Source organism: Cyclopterus lumpus, chromosome 23 (genome assembly GCF_009769545.1).
Source record: "Cyclopterus lumpus isolate fCycLum1 chromosome 23, fCycLum1.pri, whole genome shotgun sequence".
Lineage (NCBI taxonomy): Eukaryota > Metazoa > Chordata > Actinopteri > Perciformes > Cyclopteridae > Cyclopterus > Cyclopterus lumpus.
Window position 1 is genome coordinate 2,229,546 of NC_046988.1, and position 27,860 is coordinate 2,257,405.

Consider the following 27,860-nt stretch of genomic DNA (forward strand, 5'->3'; position numbering starts at 1 on the left):
GACTTTCTGATTAGCGTTACATTAATGTTAGTCTTGAATGGAAAACCTCATGAGTACTGTGACTCTTAAGGAGCTTGACAACCAGCCTGAACCGGCTGTGTAGCCTTATCTGCCCTGAAGTTGAACTACTCTGGCCCCGCCCCTTTATGCGTCATATCCGCGTAACGAGGGCCTCTGTTTTCCCCTCATTGGTCGCTTTTTGGATTTCCGCCACATTCAAATAAACCGAGGCGAGCCTGATCCGTCGTAGTAGAGCCGTAGAATAGAGTTATTGTTATTATTGTGGCCGGCATTAAAATGGGTGACATCGGGGAGGCGCGAGCTCCCGTTTCGACTTCAGAGAAACCAAAAACACCACCGAGCTCCGGGACCCTGAAGAGGAGCTTTTCAGCCGATGAGGAAGCGCCTCCTCTCGAGAACAACAGCAGGAGTCTGAGACGGTGAGTCCGTCTGTCCAGACTCTGAATGAAACGCACTAAAGGTGCAGTAGCAAAACAACAAATACTAATAACACTACAACCGCAGAGCCAGGCAGTTTAGTTAACTAGCTAGCTAATTAACTAGCAACACGTTCAGCGTTGAGCTAACGGCGGCTAGCATGCGATAGCTTGCTTTATTCCTACATTAACATTAACGTTGTTTTTCAACGAAGGGGTTAAAACTGACAAGTTTCCACATTCTCCAAATAGGTTACATACAATGTTTCACATTCTTTTAAAACTGCGTGTAACTGTTTTCTGTTGCGTCAAATCGCCACAAGATGTCAGCAAAGAGCCACTATGGGCCTCGTCCTGCCACTCGTTGAGCCCCGTTCTTTGTCATTGTGTCCTGGTAGAAACCTACTATAAATGAATATATATAGCTATATATATATATATATATATATATAGCCACATGAAGTCATTTGAAGACGAGGTGTCATTACATTAGTTATAGTTTTATTCTGCAGCATTATTATTGTCTTATTTTGTGTAGTCTCAGCCGCTTTGGTTCAGATCCATAAACCCCATATTGAATCATTTATAAAACAAAAAGGTTTATTAATGGATGGTGTCATTTCATTTTAGCTGGTTTGATAAAATGTAAAAAAACATGTGTGTGTGTCGCTATCCCTTCACTACCAGTAAATCAACTTGTTTGATTAAAGAGATAATTATTTACAAAAAGATAGGTTTTAAGACAGACTTTGAACCTATTCTTTGAGTAAAACCATGAAAACGTAATAACCACAATATCTGTTTGTTATGAGCGTGAACTTTCCAGTGGCAGTACCCAAACTAGTAAACCATTGTGTGTCTGCAGTGTATTTCTGGATCCAGGCACCACAAACGCTTATCATTGTCCCTTCAGGTATTCCCTGGACAATTCGTTGGACATAAACCTGACCCGTAAATAGCATAATTTGTATCAATACAGTGAGTTTCATCTGGTGAATTGTTTCAGACTGGCTGACATACAATAACAGCAATTGGAATGTTTTTGGGATTACAAACTCCTGCGAGAGTTTATACTAGACTCTCTATTTGTATTTTTTCAAAGGCTTTCCGTGGTGTGTGCCAAAGTGGCCCTGCCCTGTCCAGTGCCCAACCGGCTCCGCAGACAAACATGGAAAACCATCACCCGATATTTGACCTCCATAACAAGGTTTATGGTGGGGGGGTGGGTGCAACATAAATGTTGAGTGAGAGAAAATAAGTTTTGATTTCCCGAGTGAGACTGGCATTAAATAGTAGACTGGCAGTGGAATTCAACCGACGGCAATAAAGAAAAGTTTCAAAGCTCGTCAACTCGACATTGTAATTTCTCTGTGCATGTAAAGCACTTTAGTGAGATCGGTACGTTGAATGGGCGGAGGCCGAGTGATACAGGTCGTTCTCTTTTTGTGGGGTTTGGGCCTAAAAAAACTGGGAACAATAAAGTTCACTTCATGAAAGAATTAAAAAAATGCAGTATGATCCCATTGCCATGAAAATGTCACGTTCCTGTGCATGCCTTCCACAGTATTGTTAGGGAGGACAGACAGGGGTCAGCGCTGGGGTGCTTCAGTTTCAGTCGGCTTTAACAAACAAGGGCAGGGCTAACTGGGATGCTAATCCACTGACTCACGGGCCACACTTCCCTCGACGCGTGAGAGCAGGTATGCAGAGAGAAAATTGTCCCTTGGCTGGTGGCTCTGAAGGACTATGTTGAGATATCAATCACAGATTCATGAAAAAGCTTTCCCAATGGCTAATCTTGTGGGAAACTTGACACCGGATGAGATGTCATCCAGTGAGGGATTTTAATGTCGAGAGAAATGTGTTTTTATGACCTGATAGTTTGCAGCGATGTCTTCAGTAGAACTACAATGTAAACTACATAGGTAACCAAATATTCTTGGCCATCAGTAACATCTGATTTCTTTTTTTGGAAGTATTTTATGTTTCAGATGTCAAGTTGTTTTTCATCCGTCCCATAGACTGTATGTAAGTGGATGTAGTCGTCGTGACGTCACTTGAGTTCGGCACTTTGGCCATCGAGATCGTTAAAAAAAAAAAAGATCATTGAATGGAAGTGACCATATTTGGACTGCGGAGGGGTGACGTCATGCGGTTCTGGTAGCGACCTGTCAATTACAAGGTATCCCCGCCCTAAGGCATCCCCTGCTTTATGGTCTACTAAATGAACATCATGCTGTATTGAAGAAGACTTGAACTATAGATTTGAGACCATAAACTCATCTTTACAATGTTTACTGAGGTAATAAATCAAGAGCGAAGTAGTCATTTACTCAGACTTCTATACAATTGGACTTCTTTTTGCATCCATAGTCGCCGCCCCCTGCTGGTCCGTATAGATAACGCAGGTTTAAGGCACTTTGAAGTGCCTGGTCCACAGGGGGTTTGGTGTCTCTCAAAAACACTTTGATTAAATACAAAGGATAACGGCTCATGGGATGATCTCACCAACAGCTACTTTGGGCCCTTTTTGTTGCGCGTGGTCGTTTGGCACTTTGGAGCAGCCCGATTGCTTGGCTCCGGGTCCCAGTTATTTTTGCAAAATTACTCCTTAAAAAATACAATCGAAATCTGTTATCTATTAATGCTAATTGTGGGTTCTACATTTATTAGAAATGTAGTTTTTCCCTCTTTCTTTTTTTTTTTCAAACTGCCGTAAAGATTCTCAATACAGGTGGTGTCTTTTTTTCAATAAAGGTCAAGACTATATCTACGGTCACGCCGTAGTGACAAATTCTCTCCAACAAGACGCAGTTGAGTTTCATGAGCGGCACACTTCCTTCTCCTTCTACGGCAGTCGTGAGACAGTTCTCATGTTTCATCGGTGTGAAATGGTGCTTCAATAGGATGAAAATGATCGGAGGTACACGGTGGAAGTTAAGCACTGCTTTGATGGTGTCTTCCTTGTGGCGTTCATCCACTCTCCACGTGTTGTGTCATTGTCCTCAGGGTGGCCTCGTCCAGACTTTAAAGGGGGAATCTGTACAGATCTGGCCATGCGCTCCAAAGGGAATAGGAGGCAGCATTTCACCTTGACGACTGGGTCCATATGAACTAGTCCAGTGGCTCGTTTCTGCCACTTTGGAATTAATCCAATAAATGCGACTCACTATCACCTCTGGTGGTACAACAGGGCGGGCCACGGCTAGCCGGTTAGCAAGCTCATTTCAGCGGATGTCTCTGCCACAATACACAAACAGCACCACATTGTGCTGATGTTAGTTCAGACTACCCCTTTTAATGATCATACAGGCTGAAGATTAGTTATTGAGACGGATTAACAGTATGCACGGCTGGTTTTTGAGGGCGGACTCCCAAAAAAAGGCAACGCTGTCCACTGCCAGCACATTCTGATAACAGTAAAAAGATGACAATTTATTTGCCGCAGTACACCTGCATTATAGCCTGATAACTTTTTAGGATTGTGAAACCAGACATTGTTTTGACATCTGATGAGCATTCCATTTCTGGACTTTCTACATCATATTCAGTGTCTGTCAAGATCCCTGCACTAATGCAGCCCTTAGTTGTTTCATTTCATACTGCCGACTTGTTGGGGCTGAGCTTATCTCCCTGTACTCTTTTTATTACAAACATCCCACAGAGGTTAGGATTCAGCAGTGAGACATTAAGTCAATGAGCGGAAGAGCGGTCATGTTTAATTGCTGCTGTCTCTCGTCTCCCCCCGCGGGATTCCCAGCGTGCCTTTCTACGCCAGTTTGATAAATTGGCCTTGGCCAAAAGCCTGATGATTCAACAATTGTCAGGTAGTGCGTGTGGGCCAGCCTCACTCCAGGGCCAATCCGTGTCATTTCTTTCAGCAACAAGCCACGATGCCGGTCAGCTCCTCTGGAAGCCGTTACCGTCATCCAGCTAGCAGCCGGCTTCTCTCTGAACTCTGTTAATATAACTTAAATAGCTACATGATGACTCACTGTGACTAAATCATTTATATCACTTCTTCTACTGGGGGGGCTAAACAAATGACCTTTTATAGGTCTGTTTTATCAATTCATTTAACGAACTCCAACATGATAAAATACATTTTTACAGAGGGCTTACTATTTACAAATCAGCAGTGTCAATCCAAAAATAAATCAACATTTCTATTAAAGCCCCTAACAACAAGTAAAAAGTAAACTATTGTCTGCATAGTCAACAAAGTGCAACATGAGAAAATGAAAGAAACAAATGATTTTTTCAAATGACAATAAATCCAGATTTTAGTTGAAATTGCAATATGGCATACTACACTTTTCAAATCGCAGTGGTAGATCTGTCATCTTTTCACCACCAAAGACGAGCAGTCCATCGCCTCCTCTGGAAGTTTAGAGATCGACATGAATTGTGAGGTTGAGGGTGCTTCCTGTGGAGGAGCGTCAAGTTAATTCAGCTCTTTGACAGTTGTAAGTCTGAACAACACCTGCGGCGACCTTTGACCCCTGTCTTGCCTCCAGGACACCCAGGGAGCTTCTCATTTTCCTTCTCTCTTGTTGTTCTGCAAACACATGCTGTTTGTCCTGAACACCTTACAGTAGCATCGGTGCACCCAGCATGGTGGTCCCAACAGAGTTCATTAGTGCGCCTTGGTGCTCTGTTCCGCCCACTGAGCTCCACGGGACATGTCCGCTACCCTCCCCTCTTCATTGTCTCCTCGGTCCAACATGCCTGTGAAGTAGTTTAGTTTACTGGGCTTCAGTGGTGGTCGTATGTGAGCATTATTACTGTTCGTCTAGTTCAGCTGTGGTGGATATTCAGTTAACTTCAGCTCTCCAGTTCTGTTCTATTAGTCACACACAAGCTGCTGCTGTGCAGCATTGGGTTCTTTCCAATAGCAACTGCAAAACAATTGGTCAATGACATTCTGATGTACAAACACTGCATTACAGTAAAAGACTGTAAATGATTGCGGAGCCTCGACTAAAACTGGAACAAACTATTGTTTTCGTGGCCTTTTTAACCAGTTTTTTCTAACATAAATAAATCAAATTCCCCAGTACAACGTCTTCAGAGGTCTTGTTTTATCTGGCCAGCAGCTATTCAGTTTTTAACAATACAAAACTAAGAAATGCAGAACATTCTCGCATTTAGCTGGAACCAGAGAATGTTTTCAAGTATTTTTGCCTGAAAAATGACTGAAATTATTTATTGATTTATTAAAATATCTGATTAGTTCTCTGTCGATCTATTAATCAGTAAAAAAAACTACATATATCCAGCCTTACTTGGATGATCCAACCAATTTAAACCTTAATTATATGTAAATAATGAGCACTCTTACTGTTAACTTGGTCCAAACACTAGCAGACATGGTCGGGGACGTTCAATGTGTCCGATGTACAAATACTGCATTACAATAAAGGGCTGTAAATTATTACATAGCCTCAACTCAGACTGGGAAAAAACAATTGTTTTCATTATTTTCTCGATTTAAGTGTAAAAAATAGAAATGACCAGAATCCAATGTAACCACTTCAAATATCTTTATCTGACCAACAGTCAAATCAGCCATCATAATGTCTATAATAATAATTTTCTGTCAAGCCACTTGAATGGACGACCTGCTCGTTTCCCCGGCCCCCTGTTACGAGGTGTCGGAGCAGAGAGCGAGGGGCTGCAGCTGCCTATAGATGGACAGATAGATGCCAACTGGAGCGCCAGTATGACTGGAATGAGTCCGCCTTACGAGCAGCACTTGCCGGACACACACACAGAACAAGTGTTTCTGAGCAGCTCCGCATTCTCCGGATTGCTGGGGCCTTTTTAAGTCCCCCAACATACATCTGCATTATCATCAACCGCTCCGACACCATTTATGATCATGTGTAAGATAATACTTTACAAACACTAAGCAACATGGGAGGCTTGGAGTGTGATGCACTATGGTTGATGATAGATCCCTGAAACGCACTGGAGGCAAAAGAGAGCAAACGGTTAGAGTTTCTAAAAAGTTATGACTGAAACATAAAATAAAGAGCGAAATGGCAGGAATCCACTTTAAACCGAATATTCAGAAAGCAAACTGGCGAGGCTGCCGCTTTTTCACAGTCAAGTTGTGTTTTAACAATATGTGCACCGTCACCTTCTTGAAAGATATTTATACATTTTTGACTAGATTCCTTCTCGGTGAACAGACAACCAGGTTCAGCCGTTTACTGTCATAGCTCAGTTAGAGGTCCATGAGCTCCATCAGTCACAAATTAAAAGATAAGAAAAGAACACGCAAATGTAAATAAATGTCAAAAAGCAAACTGCACAAAAAAAGACCGCCTTCAGAGTTATTCTTGAAACCGAAGATGACTCGACGGGATACAGTGTCCTCGCTGAGTTTCATGAGCTGCACTCTTCCTTCTCCTTGTACGGCGGTCGTGAGACAGTCCTCATGTTTCATGATTGTGAAATAGACTCAAAATGATCGGCGGTACGCGGTGGACATTAAGCACTGCTTTGATGTTTTCCTTCTCGCCGCGTTCATCCACTAGCTGAGCGCGACGGGTTGTGTAATTGTCCTCGATGCCTTTTTAATAACACTTTAATAATCACACAGGTTGTTTGACATGAAGAGTCTACAGTATGCAGAGCAGGGATTTTTTTCGGGGAGGTGGAGGGGGGGTTGATCCGCAAACTCACTGTGGAGAGTCCCCAAAAAAGGCAAGGCTGTCCCCCTTTCCCAGCAAAAAGACATTTGGAGAGGGGGAGGAAGGTGTAGGGATAAAAAAGGACTCCTCCTTCAAACACACAGGGACAGCTTAGCAGTTGATGAGGCCTCTTTTTTTTTTTTTTTTAAGGAAGTGGTCCGGGGGTCATCATGTTCCTCTTCCTACCCTGACTTGGCAGGCTCCTTGTCTGAGTTGGAGGACAAGCGGCGAGGCGACACCATGCTGAGGCTGTGGTAGGTCTCTGGACACCACTGCTCCATGAGTCCCAGTTCCCCCTCTTATTGCCTTCACTAAGTCATTGGCTTTACTCACTCTTCGGCTGGGACTTTAGGTCAAAGTGGACTCCACTGGGGGGGGTGTTAGAGTCATGTTTCTTCACAGTGGTGGGGTTTTGATGGATTACCTTTCGGTGATAACACTCACGCTCCAGTGACGCACCATGCCGGCCCTGTAGATGTTTTTTGTAGCTACGGATGCATTGAACTTCTGTTCTAATTGTGCTTCCCCCGCCCCCTTGGCTTGTTGTTCAGGTCGCTGCGAAGAGGAAGCTCCTTCACCTTCCTCACCCCAGGACCACAGTGGGACTTCAGTCTGGTGAGTACGGGCCTCGTGGTTATGTTTTTGCAGATCATATTGGGCCACTCGTCAGCCACTCGTCAGCTCTACCTGACAGAAAGGGGAGGATCTAAAGCCAAGACGCCAAGTGTCGAGCAGCAAGACGATTACTTCCGGGCTTTATTTACTTTATATTCAATATGCAGTACTTGCATGATGGATGCACTTTTCAGGCACATTCCTGCAAGCTGGCACTGGGCTGACTTCTGTCCTCTCAAGCGAACTGTGAGTTCGCTTCCCGTCACAACGGCATGTTTTGGCTTTAAATCTCGCCTCTGAGTTTTTTCAACAAGCTCTCTGGGAAACGGCAGCGCTGTTCATCGTCACGGCGATTGGACGGCAGCGCCCTGTTGGCCGGCGGCCACTGTAACCCCGATAAACATCCACATGTCTTATTTACGTGAACTTCCTCCCACTGAGCACGTTGAGGGCGGCGCTCCATACAGTGTCTGGGGTGCGTCGCCTCGAACGCCTCATATGTTGGGAATACAGAATTGAAGTTGCAGTGCTCTTTATTCAGTCATATACCGTTAGAAATAATAATAATTCCTAATCCCAATCGCCGTCCTTCTGATTTTGGGTCTGCTCTGATCCTTCCACTTCCCTCGGTGTCGGTTAAACATGTATGTGACGTAGGGACATCACAGCTGTAGTCTTCTACATTCCACCCACTTAATTCTTCACGAGCTACTCGATCCAAATGCTGAAGGTCCTGAATCAAATGATTCTTCACATTCATCCACTCTGTGCAGCACAAGCAGGCTGAGTTCAGTGAAGGAAGAACCCCATTTTGAGCGTTTGTATTTTAATTACCTGCTTTCATCAACGATTATCTTAGTTATCGTATGAATTCATAAGATAACTAAGATAATCGTTTTATTATGCACACCTGGGTTATGCTTAATAACCCAGTCTAACTGACATCACTATTAAAACAACCATCTTTCTTTCTAGTAAATCACATGAAAAACATCCACGCTGACGACGACACGCTGGGGTCTGTAGTCTGCGTTTTCTTCTGTTTGTTTGGTCGTCCTCAAACCGAGTTTAACGGTGCAGATGCTGCGCTTGTTCAGTCAATGAAAGAAATGTGACTTTTGTATTATCAGCGGATAATTTCATCATCACAATAAAACCCCATCAAATACATTTCCCATTATGATTTATCCGATATAAATTGTGCATCCCTAATTACAGTGGTGTATATGGTTTTCAGGAAAATGAGCTTATGTAACGATCTCAAAAATGGACAATGGCGTCTTTGCCGCACTATTTGAGATTCTTAGACTTCCTGGCACATGGTCTGACTATCAGTGACGGTTCATGTTATTGTCATCGATAACCGCACTGTTTCAAGTTCCCGTCGACGTTCCCCGATTCCATCTCCATGGAGGAACCGTGATGATGTTCTCACGAGGCTCCCTCGTGGCCTGCTCGTGTTAGCCAGAGAGCGAATGCTGGATGAAGGAAATCCAGCCTGCTCCGATTTCTTATCCAGCCCCGAACCAGAGGAGCATAATGGCCTCCAAACCGGCGCCCCTATTAGACCAGCCCGCTTGCGGTATTGCAGTCGGCCCTAAATGAGACGCGCTGATTAGGAGCAGAAAAAGAGCGAGCCGATTCCACGGCGAGCAGCGTGACCGAGTGGCGAGGCAATCCAGTTTGTTCTTTTTCTTTTTTTTAAACGTCTGCCTGAAACACAATCCATCGCCGGTCTGAAGGCCGAGGAGGAGAAATGAAAGCGGGCTTTTGGAGAGCGAGCAGGCCGACGGCTCTTTATCTCGTGCCAGCCTGCTGCTTTTGGTTCTCAAACATGGCACGCTTAAAAAGCCATGTGGGCCTCGTTAGCTCACCCTTTCAACCCGACCCCCGCCCATTCTATCTGTAATTTATAAATCTACCAAACGGCAATAAAAGAATCCTGGAAGTGTCTTTGGTCTCTTTGCCCTTCTTATCTCAACCCCCTGCCACTTTAAGCTAGAAGCTTTTGCCAAGGCTTTGAATAAAACGTAGCCAAGCGGTTGGGCTTTGAAGTGTTTGGGGGGGGGCTAGGTACAGGTGGGGGTGCACTCAGGCGAACCTTGGAAGCGGGCGAGGCGAGCATTCCCCGGGCGCTTGGTGCGTTCGCTCAGACTACATCAAGTGCGAGGCCTCGAGGGGTTTCTGTCACAGGCGAGAACGGGAGTCAGGTTTCCAGCCCGATGCCAAGGTGGAGCAGATCAAACCAGACTGGCGTTGGTTGGAATGCAAACGGTAATTATCAGACGGAGAGTCAGACTCTGGGCTTTTTCCTGCTTTTTGTCTCCTCGAGCAACAAGTTCAGGCGGCCAGAGATGTCAGCCTCGACAGAGAGTGGCCCGTCTGATGAGCAGCATTCCAGCTTCTGATCGCATGATGTGATTTTTAATGTTGCTTTTCACGGATAAACATTGATAATAGCTGTGGGAAGGCCTTGCCCATATCAACGGCAATTTGTGTCCAAACCGAGGCTGACTTCTTCCACCACTGACCTCAGCATTCCGCAGAGCGCAGGATTAATATCACTAAACCCTTGATAACGCGTAATGCATCCAACGTGCCGCTCATCCATTTCAATGAGAGATCCCTGCATGGCTGTATCATCATCATCATCATCATCATCACCATCAGCACTTTGATGTTTGCACTGCAGCTGCTCCCTTCGTGCCTCTTAGTAGTTGATAACATGTTTCAAGTTATGAAACATTATTAGCTCTTTGTGATGTGATCCAGGCTTTTGACAGGCAGGGCCAGGCAATACGGCAATTAAAATGCCACGTCGAGCTAGTGAGCCAACTCCCTTGTAGAATCGGGCAAGTGGTAAAAAACTAATTAAAACCCTGATGATGGAAGTGGCTAAGGAGTGAGCCATCATCTCTATTCCTGCTCGTAAATGGAGGAAATGCAAGTCCGCTTACCATCTGATTAGTCTGCTCTCGTTTTAGTGGACACACAATCCACATGTTTGAAACGGGTATTTACAGCTGCATTATGCTTCACCACACCAATTGCTTAATCAATCGTGCAGTACACGGATCAGTCAGTGCCTCTAATTCTGGATGGTTTTTTCCTGCCAGCTGTAGGTCACATGCGCTCTAACTGCCTTCTCCACGTGGCTGAGATGGAGCAGAACGGTGGCGTGCCTTCATCTTGAACTGGTGTTGGCAGAATTGTTCCACTACCGACGCTGCCAACGCCTTTGAATGTTTAAACTTGATTTGCCCACTCGAACCAGTCTCTCCGTCTTTTGTTTTAGTGTTTCTTCTTTTATCTCCCTCCACCTCTTCCTGTCCGCACGGCAAATATTGATCTTCCTTTTCACCAAACTGGATGAGGTTAAACATTTCTCGGTCAGCTCGGCCTCCTATCTTTTCTTTGAAGCGTATGATGTCACGGTAATATGAAACGGTGGTATCGTGAGAGGCTTGTTCCTCTGAACTCTTTCAGTCGGCTGGTATCTAAAGGCAGAAAGTGTGTGTGCGTGTGTGTGTCGAGGGGGGCTTGTGTTTGTAGAGTGTTTATGTAGAACTCGGACAAGTCGCTGCTTGGCGTGCGTTATTCCTTCTGCGACTCGCTGACGGAGGACTTTCAAAGGTGGCAGCAACACGGCTCCTAATTTTCTTCTCCTCTGTCTGTATTTTTTGCACAGAGATTACTCTTGTGTCATTTAAGAAAGAAAGAAACATTTTCAAAAAGGCAATATTTAACTTTGAAGGCAGCGTCCACACTGAGCACGCACACTTCAGGGACAGTGGGCCGCATGCTTGGGCTGATTTGTACCCGCCATTCAGGCTTCTCTTAGTCTCCGTGGACGTTTACATAACCTAGTTCCAACACAATAACTGTCCAATCAGAGCTGCTACAAAGCCACAAGTTTACATTGGAGTATGGAACTTGACTGACTGGATATCTCAAGGTGTCTTGCAGTCATTCCTAACGACTGGGTTTAACATGAGCCTGTGTTACCTAAACGTCTGGCTTACCTCTTCAAGATAATGCAAGCTGATGGCAGTACAACTGGCTAATTCACTTCTTACAATTTACAGATGAGGGCTGTTAAGGATTGGGTTGTGATGGTTTGTCATTTTTTTAAAAAGTGGGTCCCCATAAATAAGGTTTTGGTTTTAAAACAGTCCATTGGGCAGTGTTGCAAATTTACTTTGTTTTGGTTTTTAGATGATTCTCGGATAGATTTCATGAAGGACTTGCATAAGTTTAATGTATTCCTTTTGCTGGATGAACTAAAAACAGACATTCTTGTCTTTTAGTTCCAATACAAGAAATGTAGAAAATCATAACAATACCCAATAATTATCTAATGATTTCAACCCTCGTGACAGCGGTGGAAACCATCAAAGCTTTGTTATTGTCATGGATAGTGGTTATTTGCATAAGACACATAATTCAGACGATTAGAAAATGCCCAATACGCTGAACGCGTCTCAATGGAACCTCCATTAACGTTAGCGGTTAGCTCTGTTATTTAGCCTAGCAGGACCGCTACAGGATCGGGGGTTCGATCCCCGGCTCCTTTCGTCCATGTCAATGTGTCCTTGGGCAAGACACTCAACCCCAAATTGCCCCTGAAGGCTGTTCCGTGGGTGTGTGAACGTTGGTTAGTCCTGATGGGCAGGTGGAACCTGTCATCAGTGTGTGACTGGATGAATGACATGCAGTGTTAAAGCACTGTGCTAGAAAGGCGCTATACATGTCCAAGTCCATTAGTCCAGTAACTATTACTCTCTTCCTCATTTCAACATGGATTTGTTGTTGTGTTGTCGCGCTAATTAGGACATCTATAATATCCTGATATTGATGTATGTGGTGTTTTCCACGATGTTTAATAGTGGAGGCACCTCACCAGAAATAACGAGTTGTTGCTCATATCAAAAGCATTTATTCCATTTTCATACAATGTAACCTGAGCTTTATTAGGCTTATGGGAAACCCATATAATAAGTGATCAAGTATTTTCCTTGATAACGTATTTTCCGTGATCCGTCTAATTGGTTTCACCTGGAGGAAACCCTGGATTGTGACATGAAAATCTACATATGTGGAGTTACCCACCCTTCATGGTTAATTTTGGCAGAATTTCTTAATGTTTTCAAATGAATATTCAGTTTAATCCCTTTTATTTTTTTTTAAAGTCTGTATAGCTAACTATACATATACAGCAATATATACAATACAGTATACTTTCAAACCCTTAAAAAGTGTTCAAACCCCTAAAATCCTTATTTAATAATAATAAAAACGCTTTGTATATGTATACTAAGAGGTTAAGGTATGAGCTGCTAGTGGTCATCACAGTGTTGTCACTTCAGTTTGAGGCATCATAACGCCCAAGCGGAAATAGATTCTCTTAAATTGTCTTTATATAATGTGCTGTTAGCCTGTTAGCGTGTCACTTCTGAAGTGAATCACACCATCTTTTGTCTCCACCGTGCCGCTAACGCAGTTGAAGAGCACACGGCTCTTAAATTGTTCTGCATGTGGCAAAACAAACAGGTTGGCCCTCCGCAGAGGAAATGTCCTGCACCAACACAAACAAACACATCATTCATCGTCAGCCGCCCCTGACCATTACGTGTCCGTTTTGGCCCTCCTCGCCTCGCTGGGCAATCGGGTCTCAACGTCCAGCCAGAAGCAGTCTGGCCCCTCGTGGTTAATGGACCAGTGAGTAGCAGAGCCCCAGGGGTCCCAGGGGCCACCAGGCCAGTCCGCTGTCCTCACCTGCTAACTGACAGTCCACATGCAGGTGTGAAAGCGTCCCGCAGCTTCATTAACCCCTTCCTGTTCCCAGGAGGACCTCCAGCCATGCCTATTGTGGCTTTACAAAGGAGCTACTGGGGCAATGAGCATAATTGGCCTGAAGTACGAGCGGGGAATGGGGTGGCTGTAAAGTGCTCTACTTGTCTCATATTGACACCCCAGACAAGGGTGTGTACTGCAGCACAAAGCAGAGAAAACATGTGTGTTACTACATGGAACTCCAATAATGTGTGAGCTTGTAATCCCAATCTAAGAAAGAGTTTAACAATCTTTAGTGCCACTCTAGAACAGGACTGCTTGTCCTATCATAACTTAAGTTTGAAAGATCTTCCTGTTCCAGAAATAATTCCTAAAGTCAGGGCTGTGTCCTATCTGGTCTCGGCCCTCCTATCTTATCTTAAGAAATCCTTACTTCAATCTTCACTCATCCTGTAAGGCATGTGTCCATGTTTAGTATTGATTAATAAACCCAGTGAGGGAAACCTAGAATGTACTTCTAAACTGAAATGAGAAAGATGAAGGGTCAAATGGAAAAATAAAACAAGTGTTTTTGAGTGTTTGTTCCAGACTCCAGCGTCTCCTCACCCTCTGTATCATAATAATGTTTAACACACACTTCTAGAAGTTCCTGTGATTCATGTCTTCCAGCTAACATCCTGCCTGTTCATCTCTCCACAGAAGCGGAAACGCAGGGAGAAGGATGACTGCGACGCCGTCAGCCTCTGCAGCTTCGACTTTAAGGTACACACACATCGCCCGACACTCGGCTTCCCTCCAGCTGAGCGTCTAGAAAACACACAGCGTTCCCTTTTTACGGTGGTGGTGGTGGTGGTGGTGGGATTTAGTTTCAGGAAGCTCCATTTTGATCAGTGTGGAAATGTGAAGCATATATACTTACGTAATTTTCTTGTTTTTCTGGGAGCCCTTTGTGCTGCTTCAAAGCCCAATTGTGTTATTTAGTCACAGTCCATTCATAAGTTCACTCATAGACAAAAGAAGTTGTCCAGAATTCGCTATGTGCAATTGAGGCGTACAACTCCATCCATCAGAGAAATTCTAATAAAATGTTGCCCTGACAGCAGGTAACACCAGTAAAACAAGACGAGTGGGATGTCTTAGAAGTGTAGGGTTGTATTTATATTTGCTACACTTCAGTGAGGTTTAGCTTTTTTCTTTTTCTTTTACATGGTTCGATCCAAGCCCCACTAGTGTGGGAACACTGAATGAGATAACGCTCCACTGCTATTGACTGTTTTTTGTGCTGCACATGCTAGAAATGATTCTCTCCGACCAATCGGTGGTCTTAACTCCATTCTCTAGTATTGGCTCAGCTCGCTTAGAACCTCAACCGAGCGTGTACCAGAAAAGGAGTTTGCCTCAATCAAATCGCTGTTTGACAGATCTTGGTAAATTTGGCCAGTCAGTTTTCCTGCATTACATTATTCTAATATACCGTAATACACACCGTTTTCTGACTGAACAAGGAGGAGGAAGAGAAGCTGTAGTGACCGGAAGTTGCTCCTAAATTCCACTGCAGCGGTCTCTAGTGTTACTCGTGTATTGTGTTGGTAAGACACAAGTGATGGCAGCAGCTGAAAAGCCTGGCCTCCATATCTGATCTCTGCCCTTATCTGGCCGTGTTTATTCAGAGCGCATTGTCAAAATGTGAGTCTTTATCACGCGTGGGTTTGTCAATGTTTGGTGACGCGCCCCATGAGGCCTGTTGGAAAGCGCACCTCGTTGGGTGAGTGGGTGTGAAGGTGAGCACGATGATCAGTCCGTGCTCTACCAACTGAGGATGAACCCGCCCCGAGTCAACACCGTTTAGCTTCAGGCACATTTCTACCAGCCATGCAGGTTATCAGAGTGTACAAAGGTGTCTCAAAGTGTCCCAGCTGCTTTTCTAATGTGAAGTGTGTCTCTTCTTTGACACATTTGGGTTTGAAACCAGTGGCCCAAACACCCCCCCGTTGGTCTCCGGGCAGGCTGTTCCTGTCCTGCGCCCACACGAGAGGGATTAGCAGACTTCTGGAACCAGTTGGATCAGTTGCTCTGACTTAACTAAACAAAGCTCTGACAGTGTTGTGGAGACTCCCGGGGTCCACTCCTTGATTCATATCAGAGTGTTCTGCTCTGGTTCTCTTTTCTTTTCCAGTGAAATCCCTCCACGCCGAGGCCGGTACAGCAGAGGCACCCGGTTAACCATTTGGCTGCTGCTCTTTGGCAGATGTCACTCGCAAGGAATGGTCTTAGAAAGCAACGTCTCAGTATTGTTGTGTAGCGTTTAGTAAGATTCGCTATGATTAGAGCTGCAAGAAGCCATCATTGTCATTGTTCACAGTCTGCCCTTTTCATTTTTGTTATCGCACGTTCTTTATTTTTAGCCCAACATTCCAAAACCAGAAGATGTCAGTAGATGCCAGAACTTTCCCTCCTTCCTTGTACATCAACATATTACCCAACTGTGGCGCTGTTGACCCCATCCCGACTCCCTGTGTGTGTGTGTGGGGGGGGGGGGGGTCTTACAGCAAGCAGGATGTCGTCACAAGAACAATTTTGGCGGCGGAAGGTTATTTCTAGCTGAACGTTTCGGCTGACGGTGGTGGTTGAAAGCGGCGCATACGATCTCTGACTATAGACCTGTGGCCCTGCGGGATGGTTCATGTGCGCCGGTGACTTGGCAAGCGGTGGTGTTGTGTTTACGCCGGCCTGTCGCCATCGCACAGCGTTTCACGGCGAGTCTTTGTTACCAACCTGTGTTTGGTAGCAACCTGGTGCGGCTCTGGGGTGTGTAACATTGACATAAAGACCCAGTGTGTTGAGTAACGTAGCATGTCAGTCTGGTTTTTATTGTTTCTACAGGCAGTTGTGCGATTAGATCACCGGCTACATCATCTTCATTTAATTGTAGACATGGAGGAGCAAAGATATTTATAGTTCTTTGCCCTCAGAACAGAAACTTCTTGGATTAATGGGAGTTAAGATCTGACTGGGGGTCTGATTTAGAACCCCTCTGGATTCCTTCTTCATAAGGATGTTCTTTTCCAATTCAACTTTGAGAAACATGACGAATGTAATGCTTCCATGACAAGAAAACCAAATATTTCTCTTGTAGTGCAGGTAAAAGAATATACAACCATATTGTAATCAAACAAGCTGTCTCCCTCGTTTTTTAAATTTGAATTCATGCCAAGTGTGTGTGTGTGTGTGTGTGTATGTGTGTGTGTGTGTTTGTGTTTGTGTATATGAATAAATAAATATTCAGCCAAATGCTTTTTATACAGCATGAAAGCAAATAAGGAGATTAACGATAATCATCACAATATGACAATATTACACTACTGTTGTGTACCTGTTTTTTATTTTTTAAATGTCATGTAACTAGAAATGTTACAAGTGAAGCATGTTATTTTACATGTTAGCAGCACAACAGCATTCTACGCTGCTACTCAAAGTAATAACATCATCTGTGAGTACATAATGTCCTAAACTAACAATTAACAAAAAATAATGTGTACTACTGTAGTAAGCTACTGCTATCTTGGCCAGGACACTCTTGTAAAGGAGATTTTTAATCTCAATTATGCGTTTCCTGGTTAAATAAATTTAAATAATAAAAAAAAATGAAATTATAAAACCGGCAACTGAATTTGCTATCTGAGAATACGTCTTAAGGGGCCGTGATCAGACAGGAAGTGTCCTATAAAGCTGTGGTCGGCAACAATAAAGAAACTAGCAAGAGTGCACTAGATTTAAAAAAGTATCCCACCTAAGAACGTAGCCCAGCTCTTTCCAAATGATAATAGTATCTAGCAGCACAAACTCCAAAGGTCGCTTCGTCTAGCGAGAAAGTCTGCAACACTGACAGCCCGCCCCTTCAGGCCTCTGTAAACAACCAACATGGCCGTTGTTGGTTCTCACAGCTGTTGCTTTCCAGCTGGACAGGCGGGCTTATTACAGTCCTGCCACAGATAACGGACATTTTCTCTTTCTTTCTTTGTGGCATTTGATTTATTGATTGCTGTCAATTGAACACTTATGTAACATTTACATATTTACACGACATTTACATGTGGCAGAAGGCGAGTGACGCCAATCGAATGGCAGATCTGAGAGGTCAGCTGTTTCTGTTGCTGACCTGCATCAGCAGAGGGCAGCAGCACCTCCGTCCTCCTGTTGCTTTAAGTCAGTCAGCACTCGGTAGTGTTTCTCTGCACAGAGCTGCCTGCTTAATGCCCCCCCACCCCCAAATCTGTCATTTCGACCTGCTGATGTGGAGGTTTAGTCGAGCCCAGTTCCTCAGCCTTCGGGCCCAGTCCGTCCCTGGCACGGCATATGTTAGACGGCGGGGAAATGGCATTACTCAGACTGCCGTGTGTGTGTGTGTGTTACGGAGCGTAAATCACGGCTGCACTGCAGCTGCAGCTCGGTGTGACGGGGGGGGCTACGAGGGCCGTGCAGGCCGAGCCACGTTGCGTTCAGTTTTTATAGCAGCGAGACCAGACACACAGCTGATTCAGCCCCGAGGTCTCCCCATGCAGCAGTGAGTAACAGCAGAGCTTCACACGCTGTCTGTCTGCTGAAGGCACGCACAGACTACACACATTCACTTTTTTATTTTTCTCTGACTCCTCAGTCTGCATAGTTTTCTGCTGTGCTGTGTTATCTCTCACTTGAGCCCTACATTTATTATATTCTTTGATACCGACTCATGATCCCACTCCGCTTTTGTTTTGGTGGTGATGTAACCAGACGTGATGAGCCCCTCCTGAAGAGCAAGGTGTCAACATCAAGACTCTTCCATTGGCATCTGTGTTTTCTCACGTACACACACACACGTACACACACGTACACACACACGTACACGTACACGTACACACAGCAACATCAAGACGCCTCCATTGGCATCTGTGTTTTCTCACGTACACACACAGCAACAGCATGAAGCCCCTGTCCTGGTTCACACCTGCGTGTTGACCCAGAAGGATGACGTAGAGCCACAAACAGGCTTGTCCATTTGCCCCAAAGCACACACACGTACGTTGTGACGCCCTGCCTTGCAGCACCTCCACATTAGCCGCTCCGTCAGATCCAACACCTCAATTTTTTTTGTATTTGGGTGGAGGCCAACGTGTAGAGCACTGGCTGCAGGTGTGGTCGTCCTTCAGGCATGTGTGCATCCGCCTGTCTGGGGTAAATCTCCCCCCCGTGTGTGTGTGTGTGTGTGTGTGTGTGTGTGTGTGTGTGTGTGTGTGTGTGTGTGTGTGTGTGTGTGTGTGTGTGTGTGTGTGTGTGTGTGTGTGTGTGTGTGTGTGTGTGTGTGTGTGTGTGTGTGTGTGTGTGTGTGTGTGTGTGTGTGTGTGTGTGTGTGTGTGTGTGTGTGTGTGTGTGTGTGTGTGTGTGTGTGTGTGTGTGTGTGTGTGTGTGTGTGTGTGTGTGTGTGTGTGTGTGTGTGTGTGTGTGTGTGTGTGTGTGTGTGTGTGTGTGTGTGTGTGTGTGTGTGTGTGTGTGTGTGTGTGTGTGTGTGTGTGTGTGTGTGTGTGTGTGTGTGTGTGTGTGTGTGTGTGTGTGTGTGTGTGTGTGTGTGTGTGTGTGTGTGTGTGTGTGTGTGTGTGTGTGTGTGTGTGTGTGTGTGTGTGTGTGTGTGTGTGTGTGTGTGTGTGTGTGTGTGTGTGTGTGTGTGTGTGTGTGTGTGTGTGTGTGTGTGTGTGTGTGTGTGTGTGTGTGTGTGTGTGTGTGTGTGTGTGTGTGTGTGTGTGTGTGTGTGTGTGTGTGTGTGTGTGTGTGTGTGTGTGTGTGTGTGTGTGTGTGTGTGTGTGTGTGCGCGCGCGTAGACGCACAAACAAAAGCTCAGTTTCATCTGGGCCTTAGTCTTTATTGAAGCTGATCAACATGCTGCCCTTTCCCCCACTCTGAGATCAATCGACATATGGGTGGTAGTTTCTTCCCCCCCCCTCCCCCCGCTATTGATATTGTAATTGCTCACCTCACTCAGTTCAGCTGGTGAGACTGATAACGACTGTTTAAAGAGCAGAAACTGCTTTGATAATTGGCTAACAAGTAGTAATGACTTTGTAGCTCGTTAATTAGTCTGTTAAACAGCATTACACATTTAGCTTCAACAGTTTTAGTACCTGTTACTCAAACCTAGTAGAACTTTAGTGTTGTCAATTTCACAGCTCAAATAATAGATGCTCGTGTTATTGTGTGACCGGTTGCCTTTTTTGTTCAGTGTAATAATACACACAGATTTTTTAATTTTTAAATGAGTTTTTCGGTGCATTCCTGTTGACTTTGCATGCCTGTTCCCAGATTATTATTTCACCCATTGCATGTCTTCGATTGTAAAGCCGGGCGTCTGCAGCATCACAACTCTTTGAAGCAAACGTGTGGAATGATTCTGTTTCTTTCCTGCGTGCTTCACTGCAGATTGTAACCCTGATCTGAGACCATATTACTAGATGAGCTCCAGTCTTTTTCCAACCTCCACCTGCCCTCAACGGAGTCGTTTCCATCCACTCTGTTGTGCATCGTCTCACTCCTGTTTTCACTCCTGAGTGTCAACAGAGCCTGCGGGCAGCTTCTCCCCTCTTCCAAGTGAACCCTGGTCCCGCCTCATCTGCAGCCACGAGGGCTCCTCCCCTGTCTGCCCTCCCTGGTATAAAGCCCTCCCTCTCTCAGTGTACTTCAGACCAAACTTTAGAAAGAGTGTGTGAGGGACTCCTCAGAGCTCATGAGGGGAAGAAGACGGTGTATTTATTTATTTTCCGGGTTTTTCTTTCTTTTTACCCACACAACCCTCGACTTCCATCAACCTTTTCTCTGATGTGGATTACTTGAAGCTGACTCGCCAGGATTAAAAAAAGAAGGGAAAAAAAGGATATTGTGTTTTCATTGAAAGCGATGGTGGCTTACGATGAACTGGGTAGCTTGGTGCCTATCAAACGGACTCTGCAAGTGATAGACTACCAGAACCAAGCCAACAAAGAGTCAGAGGTGAGATGCAGAAATGGTGGAGGCTGATGTTATTTTGCTTGGTTAACTGAGGGTTTGTGAATGTTTGTTGGCACCTCCTTGAGATGAAGTCATGCCTTTTGTGTCAGATTGGGAGTGAATCAGCGCCTAACCCTGTCGTTATCTCACACGGGCGCACCGAGTTTGTGTGCGTGGGCTTCCAATCGCCTTATAAGATGAGACTTTGGACTTTGAATGTTTGAGATACTGCCCAACCTGGAAATGTTAATCATTGGATCCAACTGCACCTAGGAAGTTGTTAATGGCGGAAAGACCCCCCTCAGAGTTGTGTATTCCCCCGGCTGTTCTTAAATATGCATCCCAGCACAGGAGGCAGCTCAGCCCTGGTCGGGATAAGGGGAGAGTTCAGGACAGTGAAGCGGGGTGGGGGGGGCGGGGGGGTGTAAGTCAACAACCCAGTCTAGAGTTACTTTGCTTTTGAACTGTAACCAGGTTATCTTTGATGTAAATGCAGCCCGGGAGCATTCCTTCAGCTGCAGCAGATAGAATTAAAGGGTGTTGAAACCCAGGCGTGCTCTCTGTACTTATAGAAGTCACCGCTTCAGCCCCTTTCTTCCCCTTTTTCAGGCTGGCGCCGTTCTCTTTTCGGAAGAGATTTCAGGGAAGATGTGGTTTCGTTGACGGTAAACCGGCCCGATAAAGCAGAAGTCGATTCATTCTGTTCTCGCAGAACGGCAAACTCAAGACAGCCCTCCTCCTCGCTTTAACGCGCCGCGCTGACTTGTCGCTGACCTCGGTCTGACTGTAAAAGCCCAGGGACACATCTGGGCTATGAGCTCACAGCACACACGAGGTTACATCAAAGGGAGAGCACAGGAAACTCTTTTGGGATCCCTGGGGGGGAAAAAGCTCCCGATGTTTATACGGTTGTAATCTTGGGTTAGGAGTTTAAGGAGCACATGTGCAATGTGAATGTCTGTCCAAAGCAGCAGCACAGACCCCGGGTCCGTCTGGTTTCCTGAAGTGAGAACAGAGTCCCCGGGTCAAACTGCCAGAAATAGCAACTTTCCCCGTCCGTCTGCACTTTTTCACTTCACAGCTGATGAACAAAGAGTGGGACTAGTGTCCTTTTGTTGTTCTGGGGCTGGCTCCCAAAAGACAGGAAGTGCAGAATGGCCATCATGCGTTTCCAATATTGACTATGGACACCCCCACCCAGCTTAACTAACTATTTTTTTTAATGTTGTCTTCTGTCATTAAAAGGTCACATACTAGATTGAGGCTAGTCTGGTCCCCTTTTGCATGTAGAGCACAGTCAAAGCAGTCGACATCGGCCACTAGAGGGCTCGCCAAGTTCTCAAGGCTGTCTGGATTCTCTGGTCCAATGCAAAGACCCAGAGCCTACCGCAGCAGCCGGAGTGGATCTGTTCCCCAGCTGTGTCCGCAGAGCGCCCAGCCTCATTGGCTGCTCTGTTTCCCAGATTCGCTGAGCCAAGGCAAAATCCCATTTGGTCTGAGTCAGGAGAAAAACGCACTTGCACGGCTTTGCTTGATTTCAGGGAGCAAGCCCTCATTAGTGCGAAGCACTCGGAATTCAAGTTTTGCGGGGAGTGCAAATGTTCGGAGATGCTAATTATGTCTCATCTTCTGTAGAGGCTCTGTGGGCTGAAATCATTACCTCAGATCTCCAGCTCTTTGAATCCTGCAGCCTGTTGTTGTTGGCAAGAGGCCAGTCAGCGCTCTCCTTTCTCCCAGCCTCGGGGGCCGGGTGAGGGGGAGTTCCACCTAGCCCAGGTGTAGCTCTGCTCTCACGCGAGGGCCTGTTGGAGAGCCTGTCTCGACTCGCAGCGACCGGCACCCCCTACGACGATGCCGCACTGCGCACACGAGAGCCGACGGGTTCACGGCCACTAACGCCGCTTTACCCCGACTGGGAAAAAAGTGTCCCTGGGAAAGGCAGTTAAAGAGCTGCAGCAATCCCCGGAAGCATTTGTCTCACGCTGTTTAAGTGATGGACCAGATCCACTCTCAAGAAGTGGATGTGGGGCCAGATAGTAGCAGAGTGTGCCCGGGGAGGGGTGTTGGAACAGCTGAGAGCAGGTTCTCGTGCATTCCTGGCATTCCTCCAGACCCCCTTTCCCCTTCCAGAGCAGCAACCAGAAAGGGTCTTTGTGCTCGGTGGGCTGGCCTGGCTCTGGGACTCTTCACATGATGGAGCCAACAGCTGCTGGAGCCGCTTCCTCCTCCTCAGTATCTCTGTCTGTCCGCCAGTCAGTCTGTCTGCGGCTCAGCTCCGGCTACTCTCATTTCAGTCAATAATGAGGATTTAAGACCGGACTTGATGCATTTTATCACAAGGCAGTCTCATGGGAGCGTCTGCACTTAACTGCCGAGGTCTGTGGAAAGCTTTCCGCTGGCCGTGCTGATCAATTTGCTCTGCGTTGCTGCGCAGAATGAAAAGTTCCGACTTTTCTTTTTCACAATGAAATTGCCCGACTAATCCCTCCTTCTGTTTTTCTACTTCTTCAGGAACCCAGCACAAAGCGTGTCCGTCCTCTCGGCAGGGTGACGTCGCTAGCCAACCTCATCTCTCCGGTGAAGAATGGGGCCGTGCGGCGCTTCGGCCAAACCATCCAGGTAAGCTCCCGTGACAACGCACTGAAAGGGAATTGAAGGCACACCTCTTTGCTGCTCTGCCTGTTGCACCAAACTCGTCTGACTCCCGGGGGGCTTCCTCTTTCCCATCTCCAGGCCTCCTTCCGGGGCGATGGCAAGTCGCCGAGCGCGCCCCACAAGCCTTGCAGCAAGCCAGCGGCCCCCACGCCGCCCAAAAGGAGGAACAGCATGCTGTGGTCAGAGACGCTAGACGTCCACCAGAAGGGAACTTTCTCCACTAAAGAGATCAAGCGGCAGGAGGTGAGAATCAGCACTAAGTCATGAACATACAGTAGGAACAGCAAGTGCATGGTTGGGATACCAAGGGGCAAAGTGTCATTGTGGATACATGAGCGAGCCAACTTCGAAATCCAGACAGTGGTTAATTCTACCTGTCCACCAGACAGCTTTCACATGCCCCTGTAGTATTCGGGTCAGATAGTCTAAATAGGTCTAAAAGCCATCCCGGGCTCATTTCCCCATCTGTGTGAGCTCACATAGACCTGACAAGCCAACAAACCAGCGCTCCCCTGCCCCACATCCCCACTTGTGGTGCATATGTCAGACATCTTGGCCAACTGTCAGAAGCCATAAAGGCTTTTAAACACAGAGAGCGAGCGAGCAGCCAGAGATATTTCAAAGTTGACCTCAGTCGTCTGGCACCAGTGCTGTTTTACCATTTAGTCTAATTGCCATCGGTTGCGATAATGTAATGACATTCTGATTCATGTGTTTTGCTAAAAAAGTATCTTTTTGTTTCTCCCCCCCCTCTTTCCCAGGCCATATTTGAGCTCTCTCGTGGAGAACAGGACCTGATTGAAGACCTCCAGCTCGCACGCAAGGTTTGTACTTTTTAAATCTCCGAGGCAGCGGGAGTACATTTTAAGCAAACAGATTAAATCAAAGTCTGGCAGGCCTTCCGCACAGCCAAGCCAGGAACTATAAAAAGACAGGAGTTACTCCTCCTTCTCTTGTACCCTCGCAAGCTATTCTTAGCCCGCCCTCTTGGGCTGATGGCATGTTGTCATTTGACGGTTTGTCTCTCCTCTCGTACACAGGCATACCATGACCCAATGTTGAAGCTCTCCATTATGTCAGAGGAGGAGCTCACTCACATCTTCGGCAACCTGGATACCTACATCCCTCTGCACGAGGACCTCCTGGCGCAGCTCGCCAAAGCCACGGGGCCAGATGGGACCGTGGGCCAGATCGGACAGATCGTCGTAAACTGGGTAAGTGTCCCGTCACCAAGTGCCTCGGCCTCTTTTGATTCTGTTGACGTTCTGCTGGGCTTCCAGTAAGAAAGGCAGCAAAAGTAAGTGTCTCTTCTTCCCTGCAGCTGCCTCGGCTTAACGCCTACAAGGACTACTGCAGCAACCAGCTGGCAGCCAAGGCGCTGCTGGACCAGAAGAAGCAGGACAGGCGGGTGCAGGACTTCCTGCAGCGCTGCATTGAGTCGCCCTTCAGCAGGAAGTTGGACCTGTGGAGCTTCCTGGACATCCCGCGTTCCCGCCTGGTCAAGTACCCACTGCTGCTCAAAGAGATACTGAGACACACTCCATCAGAGCACCCGGACGCCGCCAGCCTGGAGGAAGCGGTAGGTGGAGGGCAGAGACTTGTTCAGACGCAGGACGTGGATCTTGAAACGTGGCTGAGGTTAATGTTCTCATTCCTTGTGTTCTTCAGATCACCATCATGCAGGGTGTGCTGTCCGACATCAACATGAAGAAGGGAGAGTCCGAGTGCCGGTACTACATCGACAAGCTGGAGTATCTGGACGACAGGCAGAGAGACCCTCTCATCGAGCAGTGCAAGAGCCTGCTGTGTCACGGCGAGCTCCGTAACAAGAGCGGCACGGTGAGCACAATACTTACACATTGCTCCTTTGGCTGCATCATCATGAGCCTCGCATCCCATTTAAAGCAATTTCGGCTTACACGCACCTGCTATGCCGACTCCCAACCAGCCAATGCTTTCACATGCCAGTGTGCACTTTGATGGTCATGTCAAACATGGGGTTTTAATTGTTGTGGTTGTTTTTGTGTCGTTTCCCTCCAGAAGCTGCATGTGTTCCTGTTCACCGAGCTGCTGGTCCTGACCCGCCCCGTCACCAGGAACGAGCGCCAGTGTTTCCAGGTTTACCGGCAGCCGATCCCAGTGCAGGATCTCGTGTTGGAGGACCTGCAGGACGGAGATGTCAGAATGGGCGGCTCCTTCAGGGGCGCTTTCAGCAATGCGGACAAAGGTGAGGCTGCTGTCCAAGTCAAGTAGTTCATAGCGGTTCATGTAGGAATATACACGTCTTCTTTGAAGTCTAGCAGTTTGCTCATTCTACTTTTCTCCGCCTGCTTCCACAGCCAAGAACATATTCCGCGTGCGCTCCCCGGACCCGAGCCAGGCGCAGTCCCACACACTGCAGGTCAACGATGTCTTCCACAAGCAGCAGTGGCTCAACTGCCTCCGCAGCGCCATTTCCGTCCACCGGCCCCTCAGCGAGCCCTCCACACCCTCTCCGCCGGCAAGCGACGCCCGCTCCAAGCGCCGGCCGTCCTCCGTCTCCGCCATCGTCCACATGGAGGAAGCGGATGAGAACTGCCTGCAGCCGGCCTCTCAGTCCGCCCCCAGCTCGCCGTGCAACAGCCCAAGCCCCACCACAACGTCGACATTATCCCGCTCCTCTTCCTCATCTTTATCGACGACGTCGTCATCTTCGTCGTCATCGTCGTCGCCGCTCTCCTCGCCCACATCGCACAAAACCAAAAAAGACAAGAAGTCTCTGTGTTCTTTAGGGAAGAGAAAAGAGACGATGGTGTGAACTGATGTGGAAGGAGAAAATGGACTCCTGTTTGGACATTTAGATTCTTGTACATACATGTGACGTGGAGAAGCTTGGGACTTGTATTTATGCGTGTCTGCGTGCGTGCGTATTACTACAGTGTTCTGTGTTACTGTCCTCTTCGGCAGCTATTTACCTTACCCCTCCATCCAAGTGCACCGCACAGAGACCCAGTATTCTGGAGAGACTTCCCCCAGCTCTAAAAAGGGAAGCGTCATGAGAAGCAAACGCACCTTTCACACACGGATCTGTGTGTTGTGAGTGTGTTGATTTCATGGCGATAGAGGCGGTGCATTAAATCCTGTTTGCTATCAATTTGACATTTAAGCATTATTCTAGACCTTTTTGGGGGGGCTAATGAAAGTTTTACATTTTTTATATTCCAAAATTGATCGTAGTATATTTTTTAGGTATCATAAAGCAGCACTGTTTTAGCTTTTCGGTGAAGTAAGTTGAAATTTTCAGCATGTTTATCAGGCAAGAAAGGAGGAGAATCCCCCCAAAGGATGAGATGTAATACACAAAGCTACACATTTTTCTGTAAAAGTCAGATTTTTTGGGGGGATGAATCAGAAAACACGTCTTATTTTTATACATTCCTTTAATGACAGATGTTAGGACCTGGACACTTTTTTAAAATATTATTATTATTATTCACTGCAGGCATTAATTTAAATCCAGTGACAAATGAGACTTCAGTCTCTCTTTGTTTGGGAAAAAAAGAAACAATCAAATCAATCAGAGAAGAGATGAGTTTTGTTTTGAAACAGAATTTTGAACTGAGCCATGTTGGTTTTGAAAAGGCTGACTTTTCAGAATGAAACGGATCACTTTTCAGTGGAGCATCTTGCATGGAGCTTTAGTTGTGGACACTGCGTGCACCAGTAGAGGCAGCAGGATATATTTACCGGTTCGAGGGGAAAAGGATAAATAAAAAGACCGGTTGATGGACATAAGAGAAGTTTGTTGAAGGTTGATGGAAATAAGAGAAGTTTGTTGAAGGTTGATGGAAATAAGAGAAGTTTGTTGAAGGTTGATGGAAATAAGAGAAGTTTGTTGAAAGGAAAAGAGAAAAGATGGAAAAAGCTGTGTTTTGGAACTGAAATAGAATGTCAAAGCAAGATGTGAAACTCCATTGACTTCATGTATAAGTTGATGTGATATCTTGCGTAAAGATGGATGATAGGTGGCAAAAATCAAGTGAGTGTAATCGACAGGAAAAAGTACGTAGGGGAAGGAAGATAAAAAAAGGTTTTTGGACGTTTGAACAAGATGAGGAAAAGAAAAGAGCAACTTGCTTGCTTTGAACTGTATGTAATTAAAGAACAATAAAGATCTGTGTAAGATTTGCAACTGAACTTTTGGTTTCATGTTGGGTTTTTTTCACGGTTAGCTTGGAACAGAGAAATGGCTAGCCTTGTTCTGTGCAAAGGTAGTATAATTTGTGTAATGCATCTGGAAAGCTAAATAATGTACAGGTATTATCTTGTTCAATTGGTATATAGACATTTGTTTTGACATTACACTTACGTTTTTGAACGCATTAATCAAACATGATTTAAGTTAAAGTCAATCTGTGTGCTTCAGATGTGCTGGTAGGCGTGCATTTTTTATTTCGTTATTATTCATCAATATGTTACACTACGCCAACTGGCTGCCAGTGTTCATGCTAAACTACGCTAACTGGCTGCCAGTTTTATGCTAAACTACGCTAACTGGCTGCCAGTTTTATGCTAAACTACGCTAACTGGCTGCCAGTGTTCATGCTAAACTACAGTAACTGGCTGCCAGTGTTCATGCTAAACTACGCTAACTGGCTGCCAGTGTTCA

General features: G+C 46.1%; 1 protein-coding gene across 7 annotated transcripts; it reads left to right on the top strand.

Annotated features, from left to right (window-relative positions):
• The first annotated feature begins 159 nt into the window (after window positions 1-159).
• Window positions 160-27,388, top strand: net1 (neuroepithelial cell transforming 1). Of its 7 annotated transcripts, XM_034526140.1 has the most exons (13): window positions 342-440; window positions 1,540-1,644; window positions 7,286-7,389; window positions 7,687-7,750; window positions 14,243-14,305; window positions 23,069-23,176; window positions 23,291-23,455; window positions 23,974-24,036; window positions 24,253-24,426; window positions 24,534-24,791; window positions 24,881-25,051; window positions 25,253-25,439; window positions 25,552-27,388. In XM_034526140.1, the coding sequence occupies exons 2-13, from the start codon at window positions 1,606-1,608 to the stop codon at window positions 26,007-26,009; spliced, it is 1,854 nt and encodes a 617-aa protein (XP_034382031.1). In that variant the 5' UTR covers window positions 342-440; window positions 1,540-1,605; the 3' UTR covers window positions 26,010-27,388. The 7 variants fall into 7 exon arrangements, 6 of the variants coding, with proteins under 6 accessions (XP_034382033.1, XP_034382030.1, XP_034382031.1 ...); XM_034526142.1 differs by lacking the exon at window positions 1,540-1,644 and having other exon boundaries at window positions 160-440; XR_004608969.1 differs by lacking the exons at window positions 1,540-1,644; window positions 7,286-7,389 and having other exon boundaries at window positions 176-440; window positions 25,552-26,972; window positions 27,003-27,388.
• Window positions 27,389-27,860: the final 472 nt, after the last annotated feature.

Coding starts and splice junctions, on each gene's coding strand:
- net1 (XM_034526139.1), top strand. CDS start 298: ATGGGTGACATCGGGGAGGCGCGAGCTCCCGTTTCGACTTCAGAGAAA. Junction 441..7,686: donor AACAGCAGGAGTCTGAGACG/GTGAGTCCGTCT, acceptor CTTGTTGTTCAG/GTCGCTGCGAAGAGGAAGCT. Junction 25,052..25,252: donor TCCGTAACAAGAGCGGCACG/GTGAGCACAATA, acceptor GTTTCCCTCCAG/AAGCTGCATGTGTTCCTGTT.